This window comes from Oncorhynchus clarkii, chromosome 12 (assembly GCF_045791955.1).
Source record: "Oncorhynchus clarkii lewisi isolate Uvic-CL-2024 chromosome 12, UVic_Ocla_1.0, whole genome shotgun sequence".
NCBI classification, from domain to species: domain Eukaryota; kingdom Metazoa; phylum Chordata; class Actinopteri; order Salmoniformes; family Salmonidae; genus Oncorhynchus; species Oncorhynchus clarkii.
The window spans coordinates 3,651,647-3,674,306 of NC_092158.1; the positions used below are offsets into that span (position 1 = coordinate 3,651,647).

Genomic DNA, 22,660 nt, shown 5'->3' on the forward strand with positions numbered 1-22,660 from the left:
GATTCCACCAACCTCATCCCCAGACTATTTGGCACAGGAAGAAGTGTCTGGGCACAGGAGGGAGTGTCTGGGCACAGGAGGGAGTGTCTGGGCACAGGAGGGAGTGTCTGGGCACAGGAGGGAGTGTCTGGGCACAGGAGGGAGTGTCTGGGCACAGGAGGGAGTGTCTGGTCACAGGAGGGAGTGTCTGGGCACAGGAGGAAGTGTCGGGGCACAGGAGGAAGTGTCGGGGCACAGGAGGAAGTGTCGGGGCACAGGAGGAAGTGTCGGGTCATAGGAGGAAGTGTCTGGGAACAGGAGGAAGTGTCTGGGAACAGGAGGAAGTGTCTGGGAACAGGAGGAAGTGTCTGGGAACAGGAGGAAGTGTCTGGTGATAGGAGGAAGTGTCTGGTGTGTGTGATCTTGACAACCCAGAACCAAATCTTGTATGATCTCGCGGTTCATGTTTCTTTGTAACGAGAGACTAGGTGTGTATTCATTAGCGCACAGAAAACATTTTGCAATGAAAGAAAAACGTTTCTTATTGGATAAGTCAAGGTTATTCTCTCCCCATTTCAGCCTGCTTGCTATACCAGTGAACACGCCCTGGTGTGCAAGACCATCAACCAGGAGAAGTCAGGCGGTATGTCTAACAGTAAGGCAGGTTCCTCTATATGTTTGGCCAGAGGATTGCTGCTCTGCTCAGGAGGACAGCTGGATCGGTTAGTGCTCTTCAACAATCTGTAAACAGACAGAAACACAATGATGCTGCTGCTTCACTCATCAGAGGCTTTAGGCTACATCGAAGACCATCAGAGACCATTAGAGACCATCAGAGGCTTTAGGCTACATCGAAGACCATCAGAGACCATTAGAGACCATCAGAGACCATCAGAGGCTTTAGGCTACATCGAAGACCATCAGAGACCATCAGAGGCTTTAGGCTACATCGAAGACCATCAGAGACTTTAGGCTACATCGAAGACCATCAGAGACCATCAGAGACTTTAGGCTACATCGAAGACCATCAGAGACCATCAGAGACCATCAGAGACTTTAGGCTACATCGAAGACCATCAGAGACCATCAGAGACCATCAGAGACCATCAGAGACCATCAGAGACCATCGAAGACCATCGAAGACCATCAGAGACCATCAGAGACCATCGAAGACCATCAGAGACCATCAGAGACCATCAGAGACCATCAGAGACCATCAGAGACCATCAGAGACCATCGAAGACCATCAGAGACCATCGAAGACCATCGAAGACCATCAGAGACCATCAGAGACCATCAGAGACCATCGAAGACCATCAGAGACCATCAGAGACCATCGAAGACCATCAGAGACCATCAGAGACCATCAGAGACCATCAGAGACTTTAGGCTACATCGAAGACCATCAGAGACCATCAGAGACCATCAGAGACTTTAGGCTACATCGAAGACCATCAGAGACCATCAGAGACCATCAGAGACCATCAGAGACCATCAGAGACCATCAGAGACCATCAGAGATCAGCATCGTTTATATAAAAAAAGGATCATTGGCAACAAACATTTCTCAACAGACTAGAAAATTACAACAGGAATTCAGCCTGTCTGTGGTGTCAGAGTCACATTCATTAGTGCACATTGGACAAGTTCAAGTAGTCCCTCCTGGTTTCTTTCTGCCCCCCCCCCCCCCCCCCCCCCCGTTTGGTTTCTAGTGAATACGACCAAGGCTAGTTTGGTGTGCAACAAGGAACAAAATGGGCCTTCCAGACAGACATGATATCATCCATCCACTCTGCTCTTCTGGGTTCCAGCAGGCAAGATGGGACGTCAGACGGACTGGGTTTCACAAATAGAAAAAAAACACCAAAACTGAAGAGATTTCTGTCTGTAGACCCAAAGGCTCATTTCCTTGGCAATTTCCCTTTCAGAGAGTGTCTGTTGACACCGGTAACTCAGGTAGAGAAGTGTTTGAGATGCAATGTCCAGAGGAAGAGTGGCAGGCTCTCAGTCTTCCTCTGTTTCGGTCTCCTGTGGCTGCTTGTCCCGTAATAGTGGAATGACAGACTCCCACGCTGCAAGGCACTGAAACAGAGAGAGAGGGAGAGAGGAGGACATGAGTTAAGAGGGAGAGAGGAGGACATGAGAGAGAGGGAGAGAGGAGGACATGAGAGAGAGGGAGAGAGGAAGACATGAGTTAAGAGGGAGAGAGGAGGACATGAGAGAGAGGGAGAGGAGGACATGAGTTAAGAGGGAGAGAGGAGGACATGAGAGAGAGGGAGAGGAGGACATGAGTTAAGAGGGAGAGAGGAGGACATGACAGAGAGGGAGAGGAGGACATGAGTTAAGAGGGAGAGAGGAGGACATGACAGAGAGGGAGAGGAGGACATGAGTTAAGAGGGAGAGAGGAGGACATGAGAGAGAGGGAGAGGAGGAGAGAGGAGGACATGAGAGAGAGGGAGAGAGGAGGACATGAGTTAGAGGGAGAGAGGAGGACATGAGTTAGAGGGAGAGAGGAGGACATGAGTTAAGAGGGAGAGAGGAGGACATGAGAGAGGGAGAGAGGAGGACATGAGAGAGGGAGAGAGGAGGACATGAGAGAGGGAGAGAGGAGGACATGAGAGAGGGAGAGAGGAGGACATGAGAGAGGGAGAGAGGAGGACATGAGAGAGGAGGACATGAGAGAGGAGGACATGAGAGAGGAGGACATGAGAGAGGAGGACATGAGAGAGGAGGACATGAGAGAGGAGGACGTGAGAGAGGAGGACGTGAGAGAGGAGGACGTGAGAGAGGAGGACATGAGAGAGGAGGACATGAGAGAGAGGGAGAGGAGGAGAGAGGAGGACATGAGCGAGAGGGAGAGAGGAGGACATGAGAGAGAGGGAGAGAGGAGAACATGAGAGAGAGGGAGAGAGGAGAACATGAGTTAGAGGGAGAGATGAGGACATGAGAGAGGGAGAGAGGAGGACATGAGAGAGGGAGAGAGGAGGACATGAGAGAGGGAGAGAGGAGGACATGAGAGAGGAGGACATGAGAGAGGAGGACATGAGAGGAGGACATGAGAGGAGGACATGAGAGAGGAGGACATGAGAGAGGAGGACGTGAGAGAGGAGGACATGAGAGAGGAGGACATGAGAGAGGAGGACGTGAGAGAGGAGGACGTGAGAGAGGGAGAGGAGGAGAGAGGAGGACATGAGCGAGAGGGAGAGAGGAGGACATGAGAGAGAGGGAGAGAGGAGGACATGAGAGAGAGGGAGAGAGGAGGAGGAGAGAGGAGGACATGAGAGAGAGGGAGAGAGGAGGACATGAGAGAGGGAGAGAGGAGGACATGAGAGAGGGAGAGAGGAGGACATGAGAGAGGAGGACATGAGAGAGGAGGACATGAGAGAGGAGGACATGAGAGAGGAGGACATGAGCGTGAGGGAGAGAGGAGGACATGAGTTGGAGGGAGAGAGGGGGACATGAGAGAGAGGGAGAGAGAAAGAGGGGGAGGGGGGAGGGAGAGAGGGAGACAACCGAGCGAGAGGGGAGAAACAGGGAGAGGGACATGAGTTGGAGAGAGAGAGGAGGACATGAGAGAGAGGAAGAGAGAGGGAGAGAGAGAGAGAGAGAGAGACAACAGAGGGAGAGAGAGAGAGACGACAGAAGGAGAGAGAGAGAGAGAGAGAGAGAGACGACAGAGGGAGAGAGAGAGAGAGGACAGAGGGAGAGAGAGACGACAGAGGGAGAGAGGGGAGACGCTGCTTAGCACTGCAACACAGAGACCGTATAATATGAGTTTTTATGTTGCTCCATCCTCATCATAAAGATCACGTGATTTCAATGGTTAAATAAAGACAAAATAAAACACATTGTAACTAAAGACACTAGAAGCACTGGGACTCATGGGAACCCAAAGCTAATGGGAACCCACATTATAACAGCGGAACAGAGGTGTAAAGAACTTAAGGAAAATCACTTTGAAGTACCACTTAAGTACTTTACTATTTAAATGTGTTTTTTACTCCACTACATTCCTAAAGGAAAGATTATACTTTTTACTCTATACATTTCCCCTGACAACAGAAAGTACATTCTGAATGAATGCAGGACATGAAAATGGTTAAATTCACATACTTATGATGAGAACACTTAGTCATCCCTACTGCCTCTGATCTGGAGGACTCACTAAACAGAGAACATCCCTAGTCATCCCTACTGCCTCTGATCTGGAGGACTCACTAAACAGAGAACATCCCTGGTCATCCCTACTGCCTCTGATCTGGTGGACTCACTAAACAGAGAACATCCCTGGTCATCTCTACTCATCTCTACTGCCTCTGATCTGGTGGACTCACTAAACAGAGAACATCCCTGGTCATCTCTACTCATCTCTACTGCCTCTGATCTGGAGGACTCACTAAACAGAGAATATCCCTGGTCATCTCTACTGCCTCTGATCTGGAGGACTCACTAAACAGAGAACATCCCTGGTCATCTCTACTGTCTCTGATCTGGAGGACTCACTAAACAGAGAACATCCCTGGTCATCCCTACTGCCTCTGATCTGGAGGACTCACTAAACAGAGAACATCCCTGGTCATCTCTACTCATCTCTACTACCTCTGATCTGGAGGACTCACTAAACAGAGAATATCCCTGGTCATCTCTACTGCCTCTGATCTGGAGGACTCACTAAACAGAGAACATCCCTGGCACAAGTTTCAGCAATCACCGGTCCCATTCTGTGAGCTTGTGTGGCCTACTACTTCGCAGCTGAGCCATTGTTACTCCTAGACGTCACAATAACAGCACTTATAGTTGACCGGGGAAGCTCTAACAGGGCTTGTTGGAAAGGTGACACCCTCTGACGGTGCCACGTTGAACGTCACGGAGCTCTTCAGTCAGGCCATTCTACTGCCAATGTTTGTCGATGGAGATTCCACTGCTGTGTGGTCGATTTTATACACCTGTCAGCAACGGGTGTGGCTGAAATAACCGGACGATCTAGAGGTTCTACAGGAGGAAGTAGAGGTACTACAGGAGGAACTAGAGGTTCTACAGGAGGATCTAGAGGTACTACAGGAGGAAGTAGAGGTTCTACAGGAGGAACTATAGGTTCTACAGGAGGAAGTAGAGGTACTACAGGAGGATCTAGAGGTTCTACAGGAGGAAGTAGAGGTTCTACAGGAGGAAGTAGAGGTACTACAGGAGGATCTAGAGGTACTACAGGAGGAAGTAGATGTACTACAGGAGGAACTAGAGGTACTACAGGAGGAAGTAGAGGTACTACAGGAGGAACTAGAGGTTCTACAGGAGGAACTAGAGGTTCTAAAGGAGGAAGTAGAGGTTCTACAGGAGGAAGTAGAGGTACTACAGGAGGAACTAGAGGTTCTACAGGAGGATCTAGAGGTACTACAGGAGGAACTAGAGGTTCTACATGAGGAAGTAGAGGTTCTACAGGAGGATCTAGAGGTACTACAGGAGGAACTATAGGTTCTACAGGAGTATGTCGAGATTCTACAGGAGTATGTAGAGATTCTACAGGAGTATGTAGAGATTCTACAGGAGGATCTATACGTTCTACAGGAGGAGGTAGAGGTTCTACAGGAGGAGGTAGAGGTTCTACAGGAGGAAGTAGAGGAACTACAGGAGGAAGTAGAGGTTCTACAGGAGGAACTAGAGTTTATACAGGAGGAACTAGAGGTTCTACAGGAGGATCTATAGGTTCTACAGGAGGATCTAGAGGTTCTACAGGAGGAAGTAGAGGAACTAGAGAGACTAGAAGCACTACGGGTAAAAGAGGGACTAGAGGTATTACATGAGTTTCTACATGAGGAGCTAGAGGTTCTACAGGAGGACCTAGAGGTTCTACAGGAGGATCTAGAGGTTCTACAGGAGGATCTAGAGGTTCTACAGGAGGAAGTAGAGGTTCTACAGGAGAAACTAGAGGTTCTACAGGAGGAAGTAGATGTACTACAGGAGGAACTAGAGGTACTACAGGAGGAAGTAGAGGTTCTACAGGAGGAAGTAGAGGTTCTACAGGAGGAAGTAGAGGTACTACAGGAGGAACTAGAGGTACTACAGGAGGAAGTATAGGTACTATAGGAGGAACTAGAGGTACTACAGGAGGACCTAGAGGTTCTACAGGAGGATCTAGAGGTTCTACATGAGGATCTAGAGGTTCTACAGGAGGAAGTAGAGGTTCTACAGGAGGACGTAGAGGTACTACAGGAGGAACAAGATGTTCTACAGGAGGAAGTAGAGGTACTACAGGAGGAACAATAGGTTCTACAGGAGGATCTAGAGGTTCTACAGGAGGACGTAGAGGTACTACAGGAGGAACAAGATGTTCTACAGGAGGAAGTAGAGGTACTACAGGAGGAACAATAGGTTCTACAGGAGGATCTAGAGGTTCTACAGGAGGACGTAGAGGTTCTACAGGAGGATCTAGAGGTTCTACAGGAGGAAGTAGAGGAACTAGAGAGACTAGAAGCACTACGGGTAAAAGAGGGACTAGAGGTATTACATGAGTTTCTACATGAGGAGCTAGAGGTTCTACAGGAGGAACTAGAGGTTCTACAGGAGGAACTAGAGCAGGGGTGTCAAACTCAAATACCCAGTGGGCCAAAATGTAAAACCTGAACAAAGTCACGGGCCAACATTGAACAAATTAACCTTTTAATATGGACCCAAACAAGTTTTGCTTTAACATTGAATATGGAACAAGCATCGCTTATTACCATACAATATATAATTTAATAGTGGAGACATGCAAAATCGAATTTCAAATGAAAAAAACACATCAATGGCATTCATTTATTAAATAAATACAATTTAAATAAAATTGTATGCCTCTTTTCTATTTGCAGCCTTCTGATTTAAATACCAAAATAAACTTTTTCCACTGGCTAATAATTTTACAAATAAAATGATAATAAATCAATCAACCATTCAAGCCCATGCCTTGTAGCAAGAAAAAGTGCATAAAGAAAACGTTAATTATTGCACACTGGTCTAATCTGATGTGCCCAAGCCAGATACCTGGCATCTCTTCTTGGATGCTAGTTCATCAATGTCTGGGCTCAAGCTCTGAGCTGAAGAAATCCTCAGTATCGAGCGAAGATGTTCATCAGTCAGACGTCTCCTGTGAGTTGTTTTGGTCATCTTCATCGAGGAGAAAAGTTGCTCGCATAGATAAGTGCTGCCGAACATGGAGAGCATCTGAGCAGCTTGGGTGCGGAGCTGAGGCATTGTGTCAGGGATGTACCGTGGAAACTGTGCGGCGCCCACAGCATCATACTTTGACTTCAGCGTGTCGTTGCACTGGAGTTCAATCAGCTCCATTTGGATGTTGGTTGGTGCATTTTCCACATCAACTGCGAAGTGATTACTAAGCAGTTCAAACTTGCATTTCTGGGCATCGAAGTCGGCAAATCGCCAGCTAAACTCAGCGGCGAGAACACTGAGTTTTTCAGCAAACTGTGCGCATGGGAACACGGCGGTAGAGATCAGCGCTTTTATGGATTGGCAGCAGGGAAAATGGCAAGGGTTTCCTTGCAGCATCTGATTCTCCCACATGCACAGTTTAGTTTTGAAGGCCCTCACTGCAGCGTACATGTCTGTGATGATGCGCCCCCGCTCCTGAAGCTGCAGGTTCAGCGCATCGAGATGGCTCGAGATGTCACAGAGAAAGGCCAGCTCACACAGGAACTTTTGCTCCCGGAGCTCTGCTGTATCCTTCCCTTTGGTTTTGGAATTGACATATTTCCTCACGCAGCTCGAAACATCTGTTCAGTACTTTTCCTCTGCTTAGCCATCTCACCTCTGTGTGATACGGCACGTCTGCGTATTCCGAACCACACTCCTCCAGAAAAGATTTAAACTGGCGGTGATTTAGACCTTTGGCTCTTATAAAGTTAACTACCTGTGTTACTGTGGTCATAACATGTTCCATCTTTAGGGCTTTAGCACACAGTGCTTCCTGATGTATGATGCAGTGGTAAACAGTTAGCTCACCTGCACAGTTCTCTTCCCGCATCTTCTCCCGAACCATGCCCACCAGTCCACTCTTTTTACCGCACATCGCTGGCGCACCATCTGTCGTTAATCCAACAAGTTTATCCCACGGCAGCTTTATTTCAGTTACACATTTGGAAACCTCCTCAAAGATTTCCTTTGGTTGTGCCATGCATTGATTTGAATCCTAATAGCTCCTCCGTAACACACAGATTTGAGTCCACTCCACGGATGAAGACTGACAGCTGAGCAGTATCAGATGCGTCGCAGCTCTCATCCACAGCGAGGGAGAACGCAACAAAATCTTTTCCCTTTTCCATCAGCTGGTCATACAGATTGGTGGCAAGATCACATGTGCGATCAGCTACTGTGTTCCTGCTCAGGCTCACGTTTGAAAATGCTTGTTTTTTCTCTGGGCATACGAGGTCACAAACCTTCATCATGCACTTTTTCATGAACTCTCCCTCATTAAAGGGCCGGGCTGATTTTGCGATCTCTGCTGCCACTATATAACTAGCCTTTACAGCAGCCTCGCTTTGTGATGTGGCTTTTTTAAACATATTCTGTTGTGAAACCAAACTTCTTTTCATCTCCTCTACTTTCTGGCTCCTTTGAGTCATGTCCAGGTCCTTGTATTTGTCATGGTGTTTCGTTTCATAGTGTCGTCTAATGTTGTACTCCTTACTTACAGCCACGTTGACTCCACAAACAAGACAAACAGGTTTGTCTTTTACATATGTAAACAGATATTCTGCCTCCCACTTGTCCAGAAAGCTCCTGTTTTCTGCCTTTCTTTCGCCATTTTTGGGAAGGGTTAGCTCGCTGACAGTTGTAGCGTCTATGTTGCTATGACTACTGTCACAGAGGAGAGAGCGTTTCTGGGTCCTGTCCTGATTGGCGCGCGAAAACAGCAGAGCATTATGGGATTCGTAGTATTAGTGGTGAATGCGCTGTATAATACCGGCGGGCCAGCTCTAGTAGTAATTTGGTATTGTCTCGCGGGCCAAATATAATTACCCCGCGGGCCAAATTTGGCCCACAGGCCAGAGTTTGACACCCATGAACTAGAGGATAAATCAGAGCTGAGACCATTTTCTTCTAGTTGAACTATGATCACCTGGGTTACACCAAGAAAACCACGACAAACCATTTACCAGGTCAGGGTCGAGATAAGGGCTGGGTTAGGATTAAGATTTTGGCAAGGGACAATTATATATATTATAACAAAAGGCAGTGGGTAGTCTCCCCTCTTACCTTCTCATAGTACTGGACGTTGTGGTCTGCCATGCCAGTGAGTAACTGTCTGAAGTCTTGTCTCTTGTTGTTCTGCCAGCGGTCCCAGTCTGACTTCAGGTCAGCATTGCAACACTCCACTCTGTCATGGCACTTCTCCACGTCTGTAGGCACCTGTTGTAGAGAGGGGACAGAACTAAACACCTGCTGTAGGGAGGGGACAGAACTAAACACCTGCTGTAGGGAGGGAACAGGGAACAGAACTAAGCACCAGCTGTAGGGAGGGGACAGAACTAAGCACCGGCTGTAGGAAGGGGACAGAACTAAGCACCTGCTGTAGGGAGGGGACAGAATTAAGCACCGGCTGTAGGAAGGGGACAGAACTAAGCACCTGCTGTAGGGAGGGGACAGAACTAAGCAACGGCTGTAGGAAGGGGACAGAACTAAGCACCTGCTGTAGGGAGGGGTCAGAACTAGGCACCTGCTGTAGGGAGGGGTCAGAACTAATCACCTGCTGTAGGGAGGGGACAGAACTAATCACCTGATGTAGGGAGGGGACAGAACTAAGCACCTGCTGTAGGGAGGGGGCAGAACTAAGCACCTGCTGTAGGGAGGGGACAGAACTAAACACCTGCTGTAGGGAGGGAACAGGGAACAGAACTAAGCACCGGCTGTAGGGAGGGGACAGAACTAAGCACCTGCTGTAGGGAGGGGACATAACTAAGCACCTGCTGTAGGGAGGGAACAGGGAACAGAACTAAGCACCGGCTGTAGGGAGGGGACAGAACTAAGCACCGGCTGTAGGAAGGGGACAGAACTAAGCACCTGCTGTAGGGAGGAGACAGAACTAAGCACCTGCTGTAGGGAGGGGACATAACTAATCACCTGCTGTAGGGAGGGGACAGAACTAAGCACCGGCTGTAGGAAGGGGACAGAACTAAGCACCTGCTGTAGGGAGGGGACAGAATTAAGCACCGGCTGTAGGAAGGGGACAGAATTAAGCACCGGCTGTAGGAAGGGGACAGAACTAAGCACCTGCTGCAGGGAGGGGACAGAACTAAGCACCGGCTGTAGGAAGGGGACAGAACTAAGCACCTGCTGTAGGGAGGGGTCAGAACTAGGCACCTGCTGTAGGGAGGGGTCAGAACTAATCACCTGCTGTAGGGAGGGGACAGAACTAAGCACCTGCTGTAGGGAGGGGACAGAACTAAACACCTGCTGTAGGGAGGGAACAGGGAACAGAACTAAGCACCGGCTGTAGGGAGGGGACAGAACTAAGCACCTGCTGTAGGGAGGGGACATAACTAAGCACCTGCTGTAAGGAGGGGACAGGAAACAGAACTAAGCAAGGCACTAGAGGTCATATGGCTACGCTCTGAACAAGTTACAATGGGCATAGCATTATGGAAAAATAGTCTAAATGACATTAGCATTGACAGTACACAGAATTGTAAGTAAATCAAAGTAAATTGTAAGTACATTGTTATAGCTAGGTAATGACCATATAGACAGCACAAAAATATCTGAGACCAGGCTAGGAAATGACCATAGGAGTTCGGAAAAAAAAAGACCAGGCTAGGTTATAGTTCAGTAGAGTTGGTAAAACCAAACAGATCTGAGACCAGGTAATAGTTCAGTAGACTCACTGTGCATGATGCTCTGTCCTCTTTCCGGAAGGCAGCAGCTTCCAGTTTAGCCTCGTATTCAGCCTGGATGTTATCCCTCTTCTTCAGTACAATCTGGCAGAGCAGAAACACACCCGACTAAATATAAACCACAGTCCCTAAATATAAAGGGATTTAAATATAATAATATTGATGATAATTTAGGCCTAAACAAAGGTGCTAAATGCTTATGCAATGATTATATTTGAGTTATTACATTTTTTATGAATCTTTAAATTGGAAAAAAAAATTAAAAAATTCTTCCACTTTGAGAGTATTTTGTGTATACTGTTAACAAAAATTGACAATTATATACATTTTAAACCCACTTTGTAGCACAGAAAAACAATAAGAAATCCAAGGGGTCTGAATACTTTCGCAAGGCACTGGTATATATTTTGTTTGATATACCTAAACTTAAACAATGATATGATTAGGGTTAGAATGGGTGGAAGTGAAAATCAGAGATAAACACCAAATTGTAGTGCCTGAAGAAACCCTAAACCCCAAGGCAGCTCTCATTCTGTCTCAACACAAACATGACTGGTCAGCAAAAGTAATTCTAGGGAAAGAGGAAGCGACACATCCTGATGTGGTGAAAGTATTGCTTTCCTCAGCAGTCTGGGAGGACTTGAGAGAGAGAGAGAGAGAGAGAGAGAGAGAGAGAGAGAAGTAGAGAGACAGAGAGACAGAGAGACAGAGAGAGACAGAGAGAGAGAGAGAAGTAGAGAGAGAGAGAGAGAGAGAGAGAGAAGTAGAGAGAGAGGGGGAAAGATAGGGAAATAGAGAGAGAGAGAATAGAGAGAGACAGAGAGAGAGAGTGTGAGAGAGAAGAGAGAGAGAGAGTAAACCAGACTTTTCCAGGCTGAAAAGCCATCTGACTGAAATATGTGCCTTCAGGAAGTATTCTCACCCCTTTGGCTGTTTCCACATGTTGTTGTGTTACAGCATTTTAAAATAGATTCAAATGCAAATGATTACTGGCCAACATTATAACTGGCCTACATACAGTACAGTAATAATGTCAAAGTGGAATTATGGTTTTCACCATTTTGACGAATTAAATAAAAAATGAAAAGCTGAGATGTCTCTTAATAAGTATTTAACCTCCTTGTTGTGGCAGAATACGTTCCAGAGTAAAAATGTGCTTAACAAAATCACATGTTTAGCGTTACTTTTAAATGACTACCTTCTCTGTACTCAACACACACACAATAATCTGTAAAGTCCATAAAGTCAAGCAGTGAATTTCAACCACAAATTCAACCACAAAGACCAGGGAGGTTTTTTCTTCAATTTTCAATGTCTCCCAAAGAAGGGCACCTATTGGTAGATGGGTAAAAGCAAAACATTTATTTTATTTTAAAAGCAGATATTGAACATCCCTTTGAGCATGGTGAAGTTATTAATGACACTTTAGATGGTGTATCAAAACACCCAGTCACTACAAATATACAGGCATCCTTCCTAACTCAGTTGTCGGAGAGGAAAGAAAACGAACTTCACCATTTTTTAATTCATTTTACCTTTATTTAACTAGGCAAGTCCGTTTTTTCAATGACGGCCTAGGAACAGTGAGTTAACTGCCTTATTCAGGGGCAGAACGACTCATTTTTACCTTTTCAGCTCTGGGATTCGATCTTGAAACCAACGCTCGAACCACTAGGCTACCTGCCGCCCCATGAGGTCAATGGTGACTTTAAAACAGTTACAGTATTTAATGGCTGTGATAGGAGGAGACTGAGTCTCCGGCGCCGCTGAGCCAGAAGAGAGCGTATTAACTCAATTCAATTCAAGGGGCTTTATTGGCATGGGAAACATGTTAACATTGCCAAAGCAAGTGAGGTAGATAATATACAAAAGTGAAATAAACAATTAAAATTAACAGTAAACATTACAGATACAGAAGTTTCTAAACAATAAAGACATTACAAATGTCATATTATATATATATATATATTTAGATGTTTTGCATATATATATACAGTGTTGTAACAATGCAACAACGATGTGCAAATGGTTAAAGAATGGTCAAATTCTTTGTGGATCTGTGTAATCTGAGGGAAATATGTTTCTCTAATATGGTCATACATTGGACAGGAGGTTAGGAAGTGCAGCTCAGTTTCCACCTCATTTTGTGGGCAGTGAGCACATAGCCTGTGTTCTCTTGAGAGCCATGTCTGCCTACGGCGGCCTTTCTCAATAGCAAGGCTATGCTCACTGAGTCTGTACATAGTCAAAGCTTTCCTTAAGTTTGGGTCAGTCACAGTGGTCAGGTATTCTGCCACTGTGTCATCTCTCTGTTTAAGGCCAAATAGCATTCTAGTTTTTTGTTAATTCTTTCCAATGTGTCAAGTAATTATCTTTTTGTTTTCTCATGATTTGGTTAGGCCTAATTGTGCTGATGTCCTGGGGCTCTGTGGGGTGTGTTTGTGTTTGTGAACAGAGCCCCAGGACCAGCTTGCTTAGGGGACTCTTCTCCAGGTTCATCTCTCTGTAGGTGATGGCTTTGTTATGGAAGGTTTGGGAATCGCTTCCTTTTAGGTGGTTGTAGAATTTAACGGCTCTTTTCTGGATTTTGATAATTAGTTGGTATCGGCCAAATTCTGCTCTGCATGCATTATTTGGTGTTCTACGTTGTACACTGAGGATATTTTTGCAGAATTCTGCATGCAGAGTCTCAATTTGGTGTTTGTCCCATTTTGTGAATTCTTGGTTGGTGAGCGGCGCCCAGACCTCACAACCATAAAGGGCAATGGGCTCTATGACTGATTCAAGTATTTTTAGCCAGATCCTAATTGGTATGTTGAAATTTATGTTCCTTTTGATAGCATAGAATGCCCTTCTTGCCTTGTCTCTCAGATCGTTCACAGCTTTGTGGAAGTTACCTGTGGCGCTGATGTTTAGGCCGAGGTATGTATAGTTTTTTGTGTGCTCTAGGGCAACAGTGTCTAGATGGAATTTGTATTTGTGGTCCTGGCGACTGGACCTTTTTTGGAACACCATTATTTTGGTCTTACTGAGATTTACTGTCAGAATTTACTGACAGAAGATCTAGGTGCTGCTGTAGGCCCTCCTTGGTTGGTGACAGAAGCACCAGATCAACAGCAAACAGTAGACATTTGACTTCGGATTCTAGTAGGGTGAGGCCGGGTGCTGCAGACTTTTCTAGTGCCCGCGCCAATTCGTTGATATATATGTTGAATAGGGTGGGGCTTAAGCTGCATCCCTGTCTCACCCCATGACCCTATGTAAAGAAATTGTGTGTTTTTTGCCAATTTTAACCGCACACTTGTTGATGGTGTACATGGATTTTATAATGTCGTATGTTTACCCCCAACACCACTTTCCATCAGTTTGTATAGCAGACCCTCATGCCAAATTGAGTCAAAGGCTTTTTTGAAATCAACAAAGCATGAGAAGACTTTGCCTTTGTTTTGGTTTGTTTGGTTGTCAATTAGGGTGTGCAAGGTGAATACGTGGTCTGTTGTACGGTAATTTGGTAAAAAGCCAATTTGACATTTGCTCAGTACATTGTTTTCATTAAGGAAATGTACGAGTCTGCTGTTAATGTTAATGCAGAGGATTTCCCCAAGGTTACTGTTGATGCATATTCCATGGTAGTTATTGGGGTCAAAATTTGTCTCCACTTTTGTGGATTGGGGTGATCAGTTCTTGGTTCCAAATATTGGGGAAGATGCCAGAGCTAAGGATGATGTTAAAGAGTTTTAGTATAGCCAATTGGAATTTGTTGTCTGTATATTTGATCATTTCATTGAGGATACCATCAACACCACAGGCCTTTTTGGGTTGGAGGGTTTTTATTTTGTCCTGTAACTCATTCAAGCTAATTGGAGAATCCAGTGGGTTCTGGTAGTCTTTAATAGATGATTCTAAGATCTGTATTTGATCATGTATATGTTTTTGATCTTTATTCTTTGTTATAGAGCCAAAAAGATTGGAGAAGTGGTTTACCATTTTTTATCCATTTTGGATAGATAATTCTTCGTGTTGTTGTTTGTTTAGTGTTTTCCAATTTTCCCAGAAGTGGTTAGAGTCTATGGATTCTTCAATTACATTGAGCTGATTTCTGACGTGCTGTTCCTTCTTTTTCCGTAGTGTATTTCTGTATTGTTTTAGTGATTCACCATTGGTTGGACAGGTTTCTCAATTTCTTTCTTAGATGTTTGCCTTCTTCATCAAACCATTTGTCATTGTTGTTAATTTTCTTCGGTTTTCTATTTGAGATTTTTAGATTTGATAGGGAAGCTGAGAGGTCAAATATACTGGTAAGATTTTCTACTGCCAAGTTTACACCTTCACTATTGCAGTAGATCCTGCTGTAGAATTCAATGCAGCCAGCAGGTCAAATGAATAACCAAGTCACTCAGAAACATGAATCATGATTCTCCACTCAGTAAAAAGAGTAGTTAAAAAAAAAATGCAGTTTGGTCAGTGAAGGATATCGGAATATTTTGCGTTAAAAGTTATATCACAAACAAAGTACTAGGGGAGTGTATTCTACTGGAATCATTCTACCGTACCTTCATGGAATCAATATAGAGGACGTATTCTACTGTACCTTCATGGACTCGATATAGAGGACGTATTCTCGGAGCACGGGCAGGAAGTCTTCGCTCATGTCCTGGGTGAGTTCGTCCAGGGCGCTGGAGCAGTTAGCCATGCAGCTGGCCACGCCCTCCAGAGGCCCCTGTAGCTCCGCTTCCGACAACGCCCAGGTAGTGTAGACAGGACCGTACTCACGCAGCTCTACCTGGTACTCTGAATACACAGTGGAGGAGGGACACAGTAGTCAGAGACAGGATAGAGAAGGGGACAGTCACCGCCCAGGTTAGATAGGACCGTAAACACACACACACACACACACACGTCTTGTACAGCTAACCTTGTGAGTACACACAATTCAGTCCTATTCCAAATCCTATTTTCCCTAACCCCTAACCTGTACTCTTACCCTAACCCAAAAACCTCACCCTGGCCCCTAACCCTGGCTCCTAACCCTGGCTCCTAACCCTTATCATAATTCTAACCCTGACACTAATTCTAACCTTAACCCTAAACCCCCTAGAAATAGCATTTGACCCTGTGGGGACTAAAACAATGTCCCCAGTTGGTCAAATGTTTGTTTAATATTCTTGTGCGGACGTCTTCTTAAAAACACGTAGCGCGCGCGCACACACACACACACACACACACACACACACACACACACGGGAGTCACTGACACAGAGTCAGGCAGAGAGTCTGCCTACAGGGAGGAGGTGGAGGTGAAGGCCCTCGGAGTGTGGTGTAAGGAAAATAACCTCACACTCAACGTCAACAAAACAAAGGAGATGATCGTGGACTTCAGGAAACAGTAGAGGGAGCAGCCCCCTATCCACATCGACGGGACAGTAGTGGAGCGGGTAGTAAGTTTTAAGTTCCTCGGTGTACACATCACAGACAAACTGAAATGGTCCACGCACACAGACAGCGTGGTGAAGAAGGCGAAACAGTGCCTCTTCAACCTCAGGAGGCTGAAGAAATTTGTCTCGTCACCTAAAACCTTCACAAACTTGGTACGGCAACTGCTCCGCCCACAACCGTAAGGCTCTCCAGAGGGAGTGAGGTCTGCACAACGCATCACCGGGGGCAAACTACCTGCCCTCCAGGACACCTACAACACCCGATGTCCGAGGAAGGCTAAAAAGATCATCAAGGACAACAACCACCCGAGCCACTGCCTGTTCACCCCGCTATCATCCAGAAGGCGAGGTCAGTACAGGTGCGTCAAAGCAGGGGCCGAGAGACTGAAAAAACAGCCACCACTAACATTGAGTGGCTGCTGCCAACATACTGACTCATCTCTAGCCACTTTAATAATTAATAATTGGATGTAATACATGTATCACTAGCCACTTTAAACAATGTCACTTTATATAATGTTTACATACCCTACATTACTCATCTCACCTCATCTCATCTGTACTCTATATCATCTACTGCATCTTGCCTATGCCGTTCGGCCATCGCTCATCCATATATTTATATGTACATATTCTTATTCATTCCTTTACACTCGTGTGTATAAGGTAGTTGTTGTGAAATTGTTCGATTACTTGTTAGATATTACTGCACGGTCGGAACTAGAAGCACAAGCATTTCGCTACTGTCGGATTAACATCTGCTAACCATGTGTGTGTGACCAATACAATTGTATTTGGCAACACAGAACAGAAAAGAGTGACCCAGCAATAACCACCGTTACCTACCTGACTGTTCTTTGATGATTCTCTGTGCTATCCTGTCGATAGTACCCAGCTTCTGTGTGAACATATCCAGGTAGTCTCCCATAGCAGAAAACTCCACGGGTCGGCCCCTCAGCTTGTACCCTCCGGTCACGTACTTCACCGACTCCCCCATCTTAGAGAGCAGGGCTAGGCCTTGTCTCTTATTCAGGTCCTGAGGAGAAACCACAACTGTTAGAGCCTTGTCTCTTATTCAGGTCCTGAGGAGAAACCACAGCGGTTAGAGCCTTGTCTCTTATTCAGGTCCTGAGGAGAAACCACAGCGGTTAGAGTATTGTCTCTTATTCAGGTCCTGAGGAGAAACCACAACTGTTAGAGCCTTGTCTCTTATTCAGGTCCTGAGGAGAAACCACAACTGTTAGAGTCTTGTCTCTTATTCAGGTCCTGAGGAGAAACCACAGCGGTTAGAGTATTGTCTCTTATTCAGGTCCTGAGGAGAAACCACAACTGTTAGAGCCTTGTCTCTTATTCAGGTCCTGAGGAGAAACCACAACACGCTGGTTAAACACAACATACAATCACACACAACGGTTAGAGCCTTGTTTACCACTGTTACAACATTACACCAACAGATGTCTCAGAGACTTTGATTGGAGATTCCTTCAAGCTTTATTAATTCACAGTGGGAGGTATGAGTCAGAAATGCATACAGTACTGTAATGCCTACAGTATTTGCAGTAATTTCTCTCCTATCTAACATACTACGCGTATCCAGATTGTCATACCTTCATACCGATCTTGTGCCATAACCGGGATATTCAGTAATACCGGTAATACCAGTAATATACCCCGCTGAGCCTCTGTAATCCTAAAAGGTTAGCAATGCTAACAAGTACACGTAAAATCCCATAGCGAATGCTAGCTAAATGCTAATGAGTGCATCGCAAACATTTCAGAAGAACATAGAAAAAAATAGAAAACGCAATTTCAATTTCAATTGATGCCCTAATCTATAGATTTCAGATGACTGGGAATGCAGCTATGCATCTGTAGGTCACAGATACCTTTGAAAACAAAAGGGGCGTGGGATCAGAAAACCAGTCAGTATCTGGTGACAACCAGTTTCCCTCATTCAGCGCGGCATCTCCTTCGCATAGAGTTGATCCGTTTCTGGATATTGGCGGGTACTGGAACACGCTGTCGTACACGTAGATCCAGAGCATCCCAAACATGCTTAATGGGTGACATGTCTGGTGAGAGTGCAGGCCATGGAAGAACTGGGACATTTTCAGCTTACAGGAATTGTGTACAGATCCTTGTGAAATGCATTATCATGCTGAAACTTGAGGTGATGGAGGAGGATGAATGGCACGACAACGGACCTCGGGATCTCGTCGCGGTATCTCTGTGCTTTCAAATTGCCATCAATAAAATGCAATTGTGTTCGTTGTCCATAGCTTATGCTTTCCCATACCATAATCTGTTCACAACGTTGACATCAGCAAACCTCTCGAACCCACACGACGCCCTATACACGGTCTGCCATCTCCCCGGTACAGTTGAAAACGGGATGAATCCGTGAAGAGCACACTTCTCCAGTGTTCCAGTGGCCATCAAAGGGGAGTATTTGCCCACTGAAGTCGGTCACGATGCCAAACTGCAGTCAGGTCAAGACCCTGGTGAGAATGACGAGCAGATGAGCTTCCCTGAGACGGTTTCTAACAGTTTGTGTAGAAATTCTTCGGTTGAGCAAACCCACAGTTTCATCAGCTGTCCGGGTGGCTGGTCTCAGACGATCCCGTAGGTTAAGTAGCCGGATGTGGAGGTCCTGGGCTGGCGTGGTTACACGCGTTCTGCGGTTTTGAGGCCGGTTGGACGTACAGCCAAATTCTCGAAAACATAAAATTCTCTGGCAACAACTCTGGTGGACATTCCTGCAATCAGCATGCCAATTGCACGCTCCCTCAAAACTTGAGAAAATCTGTGGCATTGTGTTGTGTGACAAAACATTTTAAAGTGCCATTTTATTGTCCCCAGTACAAGGTGCACCTGTGTAAGGATCATGCTGTTTAATCTGCTTGTTGATATGCCACACCTGTCAGGTGGATGGATTAACAAAATGTCTTCACACATTTTGGGGGAAATAAGCTTTTTGTGAGTATGGAACATTTCTGGGATCTTTTATTTCAGCTCAGCGTTTATATTTTTTGTTCAGATTAGAAGAATATGCCATTTAGCAGTGACTTTTATCCAAAGCGACATAGTAGTGAGTACATACATTTTCATACTGGTCCCCAGTTGGAATCGAACCCACAACCCTGGTGTTGCAAGCACCATGCTCTACCAACTGAGCTACATGTGATCTTTCACACCAGCGACCCGGTTTCGTTTCCCTGCCCTGCTGTTACACTGGTGTCAGAAGAGGGATTTTATGCCGTCTCTGACATTCCGGCTCATAAAATTACAATAAGTAACTCGAAAATGCTGCACGCAAAAATACTAATATTAGATAGCAAGGCTCTTGATCCAGGAGGAGATTCTCTGGTGTTACCAAGAGGAGTTTGATTCAGCAAGAAGCTAACCAGCTAGATCTGGGGTCTTCAACAAGCAGATCGCCAGCTAAGCTAACCAGCTAGATCAGGGGTCTTCAACGGGCAGATCGCCAGCTAAGCTAACCAGCTAGATCAGGGGTCTTCAACGGGCAGATCGCCAGCTAAGCTAACCAGCTAGATCAGGGGTCTTCAACGGGCAGATCGCCAGCTAAGCTAACCAGCTAGATCAGGGGTCTTCAACGGGCAGATCGCCAGCTAAGCTAACCAGCTAGATCAGGGGTCTTCAACGGGCAGATCGCCAGCTAAGCTAACCAGCTAGATCAGGGGTCTTCAACGGGCAGATCGCCAGCTACCAGTAGGTCTAACAGCAGAAACATAATGTGGCCCGCTTAAGAGTTGTTTATTAATCATTATTTTATTTTATCTGCAAAACACCCCCAAGGGAGGATAGGTTGGATTTGGCTTCACACCAATCAAATCCAGCAAAATGGCCCCCATGGGAGTCCAGGTTGGATTTGGCTTCACACCAATCAAATCCTAAACATCATTTTATTTTCTGGTCTGCTTGTGTTGATGTCCTGCAGTAGGTAGCTAACGAAATATGCCCTTTTCTTAAGCCATGGACAGAGAGATTGGGATATGGACTTGATATTTGTACACGGTCTCTTTAAAAACGTCAGGTTTGTGATGACAACATGCAAGAGATCAGTCATTCATTCATTGCTGTGATCATTGATTTCCTGAAGAAACTATCCCTCTTCCTCTATTGGTCAAATTACCAGGTTATTAACTAGCTAGTCAATGGGGTAACAGGGCTGAACAAAGTGTCAACAAATGGTTAACAACTTTGACGCGTGAGTAGGTTCAGAACGGCCCACGACATTGTTTATGAATGTGAAATGCTGTGCTGGTAATCTGCTATAGGGAGATAAAATGCTGTGCTGGTAATCTGCTATAGGGAGATAAAATGCTGTGTTGGTAATCTGCTATAGGGAGATAAAATGCTGTGCTGGTAATCTGCTATAGGGAGATACAATGCTGTGCTGGTAATCTGCTATAGGGAGATAAAATGCTGTGCTGGTAATCTGCTATAAGGAGATACAATGCTGTGCTGGTAATCTGCTATAGGGAGATACAATGCTGTGCTGGTAATCTGCTATAGGGAGATAAAATGCTGTGCTGGTAATCTGCTATAAGGAGATACAATGCTGTGCTGGTAATCTGCTATAGGGAGATAAAATGCTGTGCTGGTAATCTGCTATAAGGAGATACAATGCTGTGCTGGTAATCTGCTATAGGGAGATAAAATGCTGTGCTGGTAATCTGCTATAGGGAGATAAAATGCTGTGCTGGTAATCTTCTATAGGGAGATAAAATGCTGTGCTGGTAATCTGCTATAGGGAGATAAAATGCTGTGCTGGTAATCTGCTATAGGGAGATAAAATGCTGTGCTGGTAATCTGCTATAGGGAGATAAAATGCTGTGCTGGTAATCTGCTATAGGGAGATAAAATGCTGTGCTGGTAATCTGCTATAGGGAGATAAAATGCTGTGCTGGTAATCTGCTATAGGGAGATAAAATGCTGTGCTGGTAATCTGCTATAGGGAGATAAAATGCTGTGCTGGTAATCTGCTATAGGGAGATACAATGCTGTGCTGGTAATCTGCTATAGGGAGATAAAATGCTGTGCTGGTAATCTGCTATAGGGAGATAAAATGCTGTGCTGGTAATCTGCTATAGGGAGATAAAATGCTGTGCTGGTAATCTGCTATAGGGAGATAAAATGCTGTGCTGGTAATCTGCTATAGGGAGATAAAATGCTGTGCTGGTAATCTGCTATAGGGAGATAAAATGCTGTGCTGGTAATCTGCTATAGGGAGATAAAATGCTGTGCTGGTAATCTGCTATAGGGAGATAAAATGCTGTGCTGGTAATCTGGGTCAGATGTTTCAACATGGTTTGTTTAAAAGCAGCATCGCTGTCGTCATGGTGTAACCGTGACGCTAACGAATCTGCACTCGCTTGTTTCTCATTCAGAAACAATGGTACAACCAAGCCTTATTATTATCTGAGAGATGTTTTCCATAGTCACAGTGCACCCAAATTAACCTAATTGGTATATATATATATATTAGATGCATTTTAGAGCTCTGACTGCAGGTATTTACTTAAAAAGTAACTACAAATATTCAAATGAATATACAAAATAAAAATAACAAATATATATATATCACAAAAAATGGCACAATTAACATGATTGAAAAATGATCCCGTTGCTATTTCCAAATACCCTGGTATAGAGTATATACGGTATACTGCCCAAGCCTATAACATACTTTAGCAGAGAGGAAGGCATTGAAGTGTTCGTTGAACGACAGGACAGGATGGTCAGCCACTCTCTTCAGGAACTTATCCAGAGCCTTCCTTCTCGTCTCAACAAACTCCTCAGAGAACCGGTCCACCACCCCCTTCATCACAAACTTCTCAGGGAGGGGCTGGAGGGGGCAGAGAGAGAGAGATAGGGGGCAGAGAGAGAGAGAGAGAGAGGAGAGAAAGAGAAATAGGGGGCAGAGAGAGAGAAAGAGAAATAGGGGGCAGAGAGAGAGAGAGAAGAGAGAGAAATAGAAAGAGAGAGAGAGAGAGAGAGGAGAGAGTCATTCCTCTTGGTTAAGACATTGGTTTTCCGAGTGGGGAAACAGGGGTTCAGATCCTACCAGTTACGCTTATACATAATTTACTGGTATGAGATGTGTAGTCTAGGGTTAGGGGTCAGGGTTAACTTACTGATATGAGATGTGTAGTCTAGGGTTAGGGGTCAGGGTTAACTTACTGGTATGAGATGTGTAGTCTAGGGTTAGGGGTCAGGGTTAACTTACTGGTATGAGATGTGTAGTCTAGGGTTAGGGGTCAGGGTTAATTTACTGGTATGAGATGTGTAGTCTAGGGTTAGGGGTCAGGGTTAACTTACTGGTATGAGATGTGTAGTCTA

The 22,660-nt window shown here is 45.3% G+C and overlaps 1 protein-coding gene across 2 annotated transcripts in view; it reads right to left on the minus strand.

The window, feature by feature from the left end:
• Positions 1–1,495: 1,495 nt before the first annotated feature.
• LOC139422645 (sorting nexin-30-like) overlaps positions 1,496–22,660 on the minus strand; it is a 50,267-nt gene continuing 29,102 nt past the window's right edge. Inside the window, exons 4-9 of one of the 2 annotated variants that reach the window (XM_071173797.1) lie at positions 22,008–22,166; positions 17,144–17,333; positions 15,454–15,653; positions 10,854–10,946; positions 9,229–9,381; positions 1,496–2,061 (exon numbers count right to left, since the gene is read on the minus strand). In XM_071173797.1, the coding sequence (XP_071029898.1) occupies positions 1,984–2,061; positions 9,229–9,381; positions 10,854–10,946; positions 15,454–15,653; positions 17,144–17,333; positions 22,008–22,166 (873 nt within the window). In that variant the 3' untranslated portion in view covers positions 1,496–1,983. Of the gene's footprint in view, positions 2,062–9,228; positions 9,385–10,853; positions 10,947–15,453; positions 15,654–17,143; positions 17,334–22,007; positions 22,167–22,660 lie in introns of both variants that reach the window. The other variant, XM_071173795.1, reaches the window with a different exon arrangement.